An 11,055-nucleotide genomic window follows, 5' to 3' on the forward strand; every position below is an offset into this window, starting at 1 on the left:
CCTGGTTCGGTTTGGTTTGCTTCTCATGAAGTCAAACAACATTTATATTTCAGGCCCACGAATCATCTGAACACACCTACATCCGACGATTCTTGTGCTGTCGCAACGAGAGAAAGAACACCAAATCAGATTCATCACCACAACCACCGTCTCAACGGCCAAAACAAATGTTGGAATTATAAAATCGACAAAACCCAAGGCGAAAACATCAGATGGCGACGATTCAGTACGATATTCGTTGCGCGCGTCTCCTTCACACAGCAGCAGCATCTTCATCATCGTCAGCGACGACGTCGTCGCCTTCATTATCTACAATTCGGTCTCTCACTCCCCACCTCATGGCCTCGCGGGCCTCTGCGGGCGCCGGGTTCTGTCGCTGTCGACCTCGTGCTGGACGACGTCGTTCAGGCTCAGAGCCTTCTCCACCGGTGCGGGAGAGGCCGCGGTGAAGCTTCCGGAGAAGCCGTCGATTTGTACGGCCGATGAGCTCCACTACGTGTCCGTGCCAAACTCCGATTGGAAGCTTGCCCTCTGGCGCTACCGCCCTTGCCCCAAGGTACTAGATTTACTTAAAAAAGAAACCAAAAAAAAAGAAGCTAATTTCTTTGTGAAAAGAGTGTATTTTGATTTTTAGAAGTTGAGTTATACAAGGATTAGATACTGAGTAGTGAATATTACTGAAACAGGCGCCTCAGAGGAATCACCCATTGTTGCTGTTGTCGGGGGTGGGGACCAATGCCATTGGATATGATCTCTCTCCTGAGGTAACATTTGCACGATTTAATTATTATTAAATGCCTCAATTGTTCTTTTATTTACTAAATCAATTTCATTTTTGTTGTTACGGCATAGCTCAGTACTTTTATGCGATTCTTCTTGTTATACTGTTGTTAGTTTATAACAGATTATTCAGAAAAATTGTAAATTCTAATCACTGGTCTGGCATATTCTTTCAGTTGGACAAATCTCATATTTCCTTTCACTATCATCCTTGACCCTCTTTTGATCTTTTTATTTTTCTCTAAAGACTAAAGTTATCAATGTCATTGTATATGTGTAATGGGTTTGGTTCCTTTGTGTTTGCTGAATGTGGCATATTTGCAGTCTTCTTTTGCACGTTACATGTCAAAGCAAGGATTTGAGACATGGATTCTTGAAGTTCGTGGTGCTGGATTGAGCGTGCACGAACCAAATCGAAAGGAAATCCAGCAGTCTGCCCATGCAAGATCTGATCAGATGGAAGCTGCTTCTGCGGGTGCAACTAATGCAGCTTTTTCTGCAGAAAAGCAATCAAATGGTTTTCCTGGTGCTTCAGCACCTGAGTCTCCTGTCCAAGGAGAAAGATATGATATTTCAGCTACCAAGGGAGACATTACAAAAAGCCAATCAAATAGTTTTCCTGGTGCTGAAGCACCTGAGACTCCTGCCCAAGAAGAAAAATATGACATTTCAGCTGGCAAAGGAGACGTTACAAATATAATTACTGTAGGCAACGAATCAAAATCAGTGACTAGGTTGACAGAAACATTTACGCAGTTGTCAGAAAGATTCTCTGGCTTTCTCAGTGAAGGTCAGTCGAAAATCATGGCTGCTAAGTTACTTGACCAAGTTTCAAAACTTTTCGCTGATTCTACAATATCCGAGCGTCTTAATGAGATAAGCGATAAGCTTTCAGGCCTCTTAGAGACAAGACAAAACTCATCTATTGCTAGCCAGATCAGGGACCTCAGTCAAAGGCTTGTAACTATCATTGAAGAAGGTCAGCGATCAGTTTCACCCCCATTGTTTGACTTGCAAGAGCGTTTTGCTTCCACACTGGAAGATTTTCAGAAACAGCTTGACTTGATAGTGAAGTATGATTGGGACTTTGATCATTACTTGGAAGAGGATGTACCTGCTGTGGTGAGGTGACAATTTATCTTGCTGGAAGGCTATCACATGTTTGCCCATTTTGATTTTAGTCTTTAGAAGAAACATCCAGTTTGATTACGGATAGTACCCTTTCTTTTATATGGAATCAAATAATTTTTTCTACCTTTTACAAGATGAATTTATAGTCTTCAATGTTAACCGTACAGATGGAGTACATAATGGCAGAAAGTAAGCCAAAGGATGGGAAGTTGTTAGCCATTGGACACTCAATGGGAGGTATCTTGCTTTACGCAATGCTTTCACGATGCGGTGAGATTCCATTCCTTCCCATGCATATAATATTCTTTTCTTTATTATCCTTTGGGGTGGATTGTACTGCTCTAACGTATTATGTTGGACTATAAATAAGATTGGTTGCCTTTTGGGGTGGTGTGCACAGCTCTAACGTATTATGTTAGACTATAAATAAGATTGGTTGCCTTTTGGGGTGGTGTGCACAGCTCTAACGTATTATGTTAGACTATAAGTAAAATTGGTTGCCTTTTGGGGTGGAGTGCCTTTGCGTCTTAATTCGTATTAAGAGCACTGTTTAAGAGCAATGGTTTTAGTTGTCCAACAATAAGATTTGTGCAGACCCTTGTGTTGTTTGTAAATATCTCCTTTGTTGTTGATGACATGCTCTTATCTAAAATTAGAAATTGTGATTGTTTTTAAGAACTTGATTAAATTCTGGTCTTATGCAGCATTGATTGAATGTTTTCCAGTTTTGGTTCCTACTTATGTTTTGGTGCCTATTTTCATTTTGCAAGCCTTTGTAAGAAATGCTTGAGCATATGAATCTGATACCTTCATTTATTTCATCTTATAAGTTTCTGAAGGAAGAGAGTCCAAATTAGCAGCTGTTGTTACATTGGCATCATCACTTGATTACACACCTTCAAAATCAACTCTCAAATTGCTCATACCCCTTGTAAGTGGATACAGAGATAGTCGTGGTAGATCATCTTTAAATTAATTACAATGACCGTCTGATTAAGTGTAGCTTAAACAGTGTTAAGAAACTAATGTTAAGGAACTTGTCATACAGGCAGATCCTGCCCAGGTTCTCAATGTCCCAGTTATTCCTTTAGGACATTATTGGCAGCTGCTTATCCTCTCTCAACCCGTCCTCCTTATGTTTTCTCGTGGCTCAATAATCTGATTTCAGCAGAGGACATGATGCATCCAGAGTTGTTGAAAAAGCTTGTTCTGAATAACTTTTGTAAGATTCCTACTGACATGATATACTTTGTTAATTTCATCCTAAGATTTGCAATATCATAAGAATTAGAGCTAGTTATTCAAAAAATTATTGCTAGAGTCACTTCATGGCTGCCTTCTACTGATTAATCCACAAGTCAACTATTGATTCTATACTTGTTGAACCTTCAAAAAGTGTTGCAGATGGTTCTGTGGGCTCAATAACAGAGGAATAGCTAAGGTTATCTGTTCTCGTGCATGATCAGTTGAACCCTGTATCTTTTCCTTAAGATAGGAAAAATGTCCCCAGAATACCAAGGGCCTAAGCCAGTGGTATTAATTGGAAAGCTTAAATATATTATTTGAACCTTATATAGTTTTCTTGTTTGTTGGCTGAATAACTTTATTTTATTAATTAGTAATAAACATAAGATACAATTACAACTGGCAGGCACCGTACCCGCAAAACTTCTGTTGCAGCTAACAACAGCTTTTAGGGAGGGTGGACTACGTGACAGGAGAGGTACCTATTTGTATAAGGATCATCTGCACGAAAGCAGTGTCCCTATTTTGGCACTTGCTGGAGACCAGGATCTAATATGCCCGCCTGAAGCTGTAGAGGGTAAAATCATATCAGAGATGTCTTATGTTTTTAGTTTTTTTTTTGGGGAGGTTGTGGTCTGATTCATGCTTATGATACTTTGATGGACCAGAAACTGTTAAGCTGATTCCACGACACCTGGTTACGTATAAAGTTTTTGGAGAATCTGGAGGTCCACACTATGCTCATTATGATTTGGTGGGAGGCCGAATGGTATGGAATATTCTTCTCTCTCTTATGGTGCAATAGAATGATGTGCTCTAGTGATTATTTGTTTGCATAGCCACTTGTTTATAGTTATATATTTTTGAAGTGCAGGCAGCTGAGCGGATCTATCCCTGTATAATCGAATTTCTTAGTCGGCATGACTCGATATGATTACCTAATCCCTGAAACTTAATCGCTTCAATTCATCACTGGAGTAAGCTTGATTTCACAACAGGCTTGGAAAGCCTTTAATATTTGTGCACGTCCTGATCATGTTCTTTACTTTAGGATGATGGGGCCAGAGAAGCATTCCATGCAGGAAGAACACTATAAATTCCCAAACATAAGTTGATACACAGGAAGAGACCTTTTTTTCTTTGTTTTTTGGTTTGAGGACATATAGAAGTAAAACACAGTTGATCACCACTTGTGCATTGAACTTTTTTTATTTGTTGGTCAACCTTGTGCATCAGAAAGGGTCATTGTTTGTTTGCTGAAGTTAGAGTCATTCTTAGGTGTTTATGAGCGAAAGGGAACGCAAGTATTTGATGTTACATTTTCCGGTATTTTCAGCGTTTTATCAGCTGCTTGTGGTATTGTATCGAATACCAACCCCAGTTATGGATTTGAATTCCATGCGTCTGTATTTTAATATCTCTTGCCTTCTTTTGGCTTTGGGTGAAATTAATCTCTTGATTTCAATTACCTAAGTTCTGGTGTTCCTGAGTAATGAAACTTTGCTTGACCAAAAAGTTCCGGTGTTCATTATCGGCACCAATCGATGAATTAGTCAAGTGGTAATTAGGCCTGCTCAAGTTTAGCTAGCCATGGCCATTGAAAAATGGGATCATCTTAGTCCAGAAAGCCCATATTCCCATATCGTTAAAAGGGTTTTATGCTCCGGTTTCAATCCAATGGCCCAGCGTCTACGTCAGTGCATCGTGTTTTCATGTCCTGTATTTTAAAGGGCATGCTGGAATGGGATGTAGGGTCCTGACCAGTCTCGTTGTTCCCTTCAAGAGTAGCAATCTGAAATTCAATAGAAACCAGCCAGCAAAATGAACCAGAGGTTACGGAATTAAAAATGAGACTTGTCGTTTAAGACTTGTATTTTGCTGAACTCAGAGAACAAGTAATGTAAACTCAGTGAAATGGTTATGTGGTAATTTGGAGGTCCACGTGACGCAAAATGTAGCAACAAGATACTTTTGATATACTATGGTGTTGAAATGAACACGTATGTATATGCATGAACTGATCAATCCACGTTATCCTGCACTTAATCGGTCTCCTGCGTCCGATTGCGGTTGGATTCCGACGTGAAATGTGGAACCCTTAATTTGTAACAAGCTTGGGTTGCAGAATCTAACCAACTGCTGTCAGAGAATCACATTGACCATCCCTTGTCCTTGTGGAGTGTTTTGTTCCTAACTTCTTGTCCTTCTATGTTTTGTAGCAGGCAACTAGCAGCAGCAGCAGAAGAAGATAAGTACACTGAATGATTGAGAATGGAAGCAGACTTTCTCTGTCTTCCATGTTAAATGCCTTTGGTCCACTTATTCTTGCTTGCCACATTAATTGTCAGCAATGCTTTCTGCTTGCTAGCATAAATAAGTATATCTGTACTAGCCAATGCTGTATGTGGTGGGAGGATATTCATGTATTCTTAATCTTAATGGATCCCAATGCATCGAGGTTTCTCTTCAATCCCTCAACCCTGCAGTCAGTTTACTATGAAGCCAAAGAGAATGATGGCATAATTGATCTTGGTCTCAGCCTGAGAGCTCTGCAGCCTGAAACTTACCATCCATCTGAGCAGTGTAAAATTTCCTTCTTTCCTTTGTTTTTTTTATGCTTCTGTTCTGCTTTGTGACATGTGCTAATTCCATGTTTATGTGTAGTGGTAAGCTTGGAGGGATATGATGATTTGATAGATTGGCCACAGGCTAACCTGAATTTGAAGAATTCTAGCATTATACATCCAAGAAACAACCCAGAAGATTGTGATGAAGAGGCAGAGGGAGTTCAAAGCAAGGAGAGGTGGGCTTATGTGAAAGTGACCATGGAGGGATTATCATTGGCAGAAAAGTTTGTATACTTGATCATAGTGGTTACTCAAGTCTTGCATTTCAACTAGAAGACATGTTTGGTAGGTGTACAAATAATCTCAAAAGAGTGAGGATTTTACACTCAGAAACTAACAAGTGGTTCATTTGTTTCAGGTAGACAATCCGTATCTGGGTTGAGGTTATTCCAGACTGGTTCTGAATTTTCACTTTTCTACAAGGACAGAGATGACAACTGGAGAGCTGTTGGTGATGTTCCATGGAGGTATGTCATTTTAGATCTGGCATTTATGGCAAAGCATGGTATTGAACCAAGTTATTCATTGAAGCTTTTCGTTTAAAATGTGACAGGGAATTTGTAGAATGCGTGAAGCGGCTAAGGATTGCAAGAAAGAACGAAGCTCTTCTTTCCTCTTCTTTGAAATTTAACTAATTTATCCTTTCCCATTTTGCATTTTCATTCATATGTGCTTCGAGAGCATCTCTGACTTGGAGGCAGTTTTAACTTTGGAAACAGTTCAATTACATTTGGAAAGTGTGTTCATCTATTTAATCTGAGAGATTAATTTAATGTTAGTTAATTAATAATTAGATTAAGGTCCTAAATCCTAAAACAGAACCAGCACTGGCACGTTTTGTACGCACAAAAAACCCTTCTGCATTGCATCCATAAAGATGCCATACCTGCAAATGCCACGGCGCTTTGAATAGTAAGAAAGGCATCAAGCTGAAACAATGTTGAATAACACTGTTGTTCTTCTTATCCATCAGTCACTCGTGGGCAGACACGCGGACACAAAACATTCTCGTGCACGTGAATCTGTGAAAATCACTACTCAAAGCTTGGTAAATAAATAGCAAGCAGAATTGGACATAATAGACCAAATACATTCCGACAAAAAGAAGCTCTGTGGAAGTCAATAAAATAGGCACATTAATTACCAATTAAACTCAGAGGACAGCTAGAATCTTCTTGCAGATTTGACTAAATGGTTTGGTGGAGTCCACTATCCCTACATTCGCGCTACATGCTTGGTAGCTAGAAACTCAACTATCCTAATCCTACAATTTGATAGACATACAGTTAAAATAAGATTAAGAACAAAGATGATGCTTAAGAGATAAGATAATGGTGTGAGGATGTGCATAGACCAACAAAGAAATCATCAACTTCATTAACCTACAAGAACAACACAAGATACAAAAGGTCTGCAATAAGAGCATGAAGACATCCTTCACAAAATATATACTAATCAAGGGCCAACAGATGCACAATCCAGTTAACAATGCTCTTGCAGCAGACCTACCTCCACCTACCTCTATCAAATGACAGTAGAAAAACAAGAGAATCTTACTGTCATAAAACCTACGTCAAATACACACATACACCAATCATAACCGGGTCATCTATTCACTAAGATTGAACTAACCCAAACATCAAGCTTCACAAGTGGATTGAACTCACCACTATCAGGAGGATATCATCTCAAACAGAAGATGTAGCCAATCTGTCCAAAGCATCAGAAATGTGCCTCATTATTGGTCTCCTTTCGGGGCTGCTATGAACGCAAGCCATTGCAATCTTCAAAACTGCAATAATCTCTTCTTCTTTATCCACGTCTTGCATCAAATTTGGATCTAAAACATCTAAAAGAGGCTTCTTCTCGTCAATGCAGACCTGAATCCAATGAACTAGGTCCATTTCTGAGGAACCCACCTGGACTATTGGCAATCTGCCAGTAATCATTTCAAGTAAGATAACCCCATAAGAATAGACATCCCACTTCTGTGATGGTTTCACCACTTTCAGAGCTTCTGGGGCCTGATAAAAAGATCCCAAATTACTGGACGGACTAATTACAGTAGCTTCAGTTGATGCACTCTTTTGTTGCCTTTCTTGTGATTTTTCTGTGGCCATTCGATTGGATTGAAGCGTCGGGGACCCTCCAGCTATATTTGCAAGGCGTCCAAGTCCAAAATCAGAAATGTGGGGCTCCATATCCTGTCCAAGCAGTATGTTATTTGGCTTCAAATCTCCGTGGACGTATTTTTTGGGGCTAAACTCGTGCAGATAGACCAAGCCTTTTGCAATTCCTTTCATGATTTTCAACCGAATAGACCACGATAGTGGTGTAAATGATATCATTCCCGGCTTCCCTGATGACACACCAAAACAATCAAACCAACAAAATCACCACAAATACAATCGTATTCCCAAATCTGAGATAAACACAACTACCATTAACAAGGAAAAAAAAAAAACCCGAGCTAAATACAAATACAATTAAGAAGAGTACAAACAGCAAAATTGGGCAAGAAGAGATGGTGAGCTTACCATGAATGGCAGTGGCAAGGCTGCCATTAGGTATATAGTCGTATATGAGCAGCTTTTCATCAACAGACCAGTAATAAGCCCTCAGAGTAACGACATTAGGATGCCTTAGCTTTCCAATTGCTTCTACTTCCGTCTGAAATTCCTTGAATCTCTGGGAGCCCCCTTCACCCAATCGTCTCACTGCTAGGGTAAGTCCTTCTTCAAGCACAACTTTGTAAACAATTCCAATTCCACTTTTTCCAAGAACAAATGCAGATGCTTTTAGAAGCTCATCCAGATCAAACGCCACTTGTGCATCCAATGCCACTAGATCATACTGCTCCATATTTTCTGATAAAGTTTCCGATTCATCTTTCCTGAAGCACAAGCACTCCTTCCTTCCCTTACCACCCTTGTCAATTCCATACCCATTTTCATCCTTGACCTTACTAAAAGCCCAAATCCGGGAATAACAATATGAGAAAAGCAGCCCAACAAGGCAAATACCAATTATATCACTCACTATTATTGCAATCACAGCTTTCTTACTTAACCCTCTTGATTTCCCACTCTTTCCAGCATTATCATCAGAATCCTGAGGCGGGATGTTATCTGGCAGAAATGGAATTGAGGATGGCGGACTTGCACCTGGAGTTCCTGAAGAACACGGGTTCTTCAATGGGGGGCCACAAAGACGAGGATTCCCAATGAAGGCAGTTGGTCCTCTGTTCATTAGAGCTCCATTTTGGGGTATTGGACCACTTAAATTGTTATAAGTGAGATCAATGTAAACCTTCTCAGGAAGGTTTCCAAGGCTAGCTGGGATTGCACCGGAGAATAGATTATGAGACAAATCAACAGTGCCTTGCAAGCTAGACAAATTTCCCATATCACTAGGAATTGAACCACTGAATTTATTGAAAGAAAGATTAAGTTTTTCCAGAGAAACAAAACCAGCTCCAAACCCATCTGGTAGAAACCCAGTGAAGTTATTCTGACTAAGATCGATGGTCTTCAGTCTCTTGCATTGTACAATTGAGGAGGGCACTGACCCATTGAATAAATTTTGTGATAAATCTAAGGATTGAAGGTACTTGAGCTTACCAATAACATTTGGTACAGACCCAGATAAGGAATTCCCATAAAGGACCAAACTTTGGAGCCCCAGGGCTTCAAAAAGCTCAAGGGGCAAGCTTCCATATAACTTATTGTTTCTTAAATTTACATGGCGGAGCTCAGAGAGAGACCCCATGGCAGAAGGAAGAAACCCATAAAGTTTCTTCTTCGGAATGCTAAGAGACACAACTCTTTGTTCCTTGCATGTAATCCCATTCCATGTACAGGGGTTTTCATCAGAAGAGTTCCAGTTACTCAGAGACCCTTCTGGGTCTTTCGTCATGGACTGCTTGAACGACAAAAGCGCAAAGCCTTCATCATTCAAAGAACCCACCAGGACATGAGAGTTGCAGAGCAGCAGAAGCACCAAAACCAAATAAAACATTTCCAGCAGAAAATTTTGACCGTTGGAACAAATCTAAATAACAAAGTTTGGAGTTCAAAGGGATTACCTTTCAGTACCAGAAGCCCAAGTGAAGGTTGTGGAGAAAGCTGAGAGAGACAATGGAGGTGGAGAGGGAAGGGAAGTGTGAAAGCTTTGACAGTGAGGGAGAAGAGAAAGCGTAGTATAGAACGCTAAAGGCTCAGCAAGCAAGACCTTGGGAAGATAGAAAATTAGAGAAAATGGCTTAAAGAGAAGGACGGTGTGGGAATCCATATGGTAATGAATGATACCGTCAAATCTCTGCAATACAATTTATCGCGAGATTTTCGTTCACGGGCACATTTCCATTTGGTTGGTAAATAAATAAGAAATATCAACTAAGAAAGAAAAAAAAGAAGAAGAGAAAAACTTCGGATTTGTAATTTGTACAGCATGAAAAAATGTTATCGTCAACAAAAGAACAGAACACACATGTGACCACAACATATTTGCATGAATGAAATAAAAAGAGAGAGAGGCAGGGCAGGCAGGGCAGGCAGTAGCATTAGACAGTCATGATTGTTCCACACAAGTTTAAGCCGTTAAGGGAACATAAGATGATTATGGCCACTACCTGCTCTGCTCCGACGAAGACCGTATTATATTATTCATTGGAAAGGCCAATTAATCCAAATTTGTATAATTAGTATAATAAACTGATGTTTCCCAATATTAATTTAAACACTAATGGACAAAGGTTTTGCTGACACGGCATTGAAATAGAAAAGAACAGCAGAATTGACAGTTGTAAATGTCGTGATATGGAGTGAGTAAAGATGGCGAGAAATTGACATGTGAATTGCAGAGTCTAGAGAGTAGCCGTTTGTCAGTGGTGAACCCCACACTATAAACTTTACAACACTGTACTGGGGGCCTGAAGTGTAAACTATAGCTTAAAGATTAGGACATGGCATCCTTCACTTTAACTGGTCTCCGCTCTGGTTCAAAGGTTCATACTGTACAAGGACCAAGTTGTTCCTTTTTTTCTTTTATGTACCTTTTTAATCAGTTTTAAACTAATTTGAAAAGCAATGTAGCTTACGTTGGCTGCATTTGAGTTGGTAAGTTGTGTTCTGGAGACGAGACAAACAACGTTGTGTAACATGAATTGATTTACTCTACACACAGCACAGAAGTTATCGCTGATGGTCTTCCTTCCTCAATGCTCATATGCTAATTAATGACATAACATATGGACAATTTGTGTAGGGCTGGC

The 11,055-nt window shown here is 39.9% G+C and overlaps 3 protein-coding genes across 3 annotated transcripts; 2 read left to right on the plus strand and 1 right to left on the minus strand.

Moving 5' to 3' along the window:
• The first annotated feature begins 9 nt into the window (after positions 1-9).
• Positions 10-4,573, plus strand: LOC103341526 (uncharacterized). The gene is given in 11 exon segments (XM_008245064.3): positions 10-357; positions 360-556; positions 687-764; positions 1,105-1,902; positions 2,079-2,181; positions 2,742-2,842; positions 2,960-3,002; positions 3,005-3,133; positions 3,563-3,733; positions 3,825-3,925; positions 4,031-4,573. Coding segments are annotated over 11 exon segments (1,926 nt in total). The 5' UTR covers positions 10-212; the 3' UTR covers positions 4,091-4,573.
• A 145-nt stretch (positions 4,574-4,718) lies between these two features.
• Positions 4,719-6,538, plus strand: LOC103341525 (auxin-responsive protein IAA32-like). Its single transcript, XM_008245063.3, is given in 5 exon segments — positions 4,719-5,739; positions 5,821-5,991; positions 5,994-6,068; positions 6,142-6,250; positions 6,337-6,538. Coding segments are annotated over 5 exon segments (759 nt in total). The 5' UTR covers positions 4,719-5,417; the 3' UTR covers positions 6,419-6,538.
• Positions 6,539-7,134: 596 nt separating this feature from the next.
• On the minus strand, positions 7,135-10,056 carry LOC103341524 (Leucine-rich repeat protein kinase family protein). The gene is made up of 2 exons (XM_008245062.2): positions 8,321-10,056; positions 7,135-8,142 (listed from the first exon to the last, which is right to left on the minus strand). Exons 1-2 carry the CDS (start codon positions 9,798-9,800, stop codon positions 7,472-7,474), a joined length of 2,151 nt encoding a protein of 716 aa, XP_008243284.2. The 5' UTR covers positions 9,801-10,056; the 3' UTR covers positions 7,135-7,471.
• Between the last annotated feature and the right edge of the window lie 999 nt (positions 10,057-11,055).

The sequence above is a fragment of the Prunus mume genome, linkage group LG2 (assembly GCF_029339155.1).
Source record: "Prunus mume cultivar Tortuosa linkage group LG2, ASM2933915v1, whole genome shotgun sequence".
Lineage (NCBI taxonomy): Eukaryota > Viridiplantae > Streptophyta > Magnoliopsida > Rosales > Rosaceae > Prunus > Prunus mume.

Bases quoted from the DNA above. Each gene is read 5' to 3' on its own strand.
- LOC103341524 (XM_008245062.2), bottom strand. From the start codon at position 9,800: ATGTTTTATTTGGTTTTGGTGCTTCTGCTGCTCTGCAACTCTCATGTC. The intron at 8,143-8,320 runs GTAAGCTCACCA...GTGTGTCATCAG, and splicing joins CCTTGCCACTGCCATTCATG to GGAAGCCGGGAATGATATCA.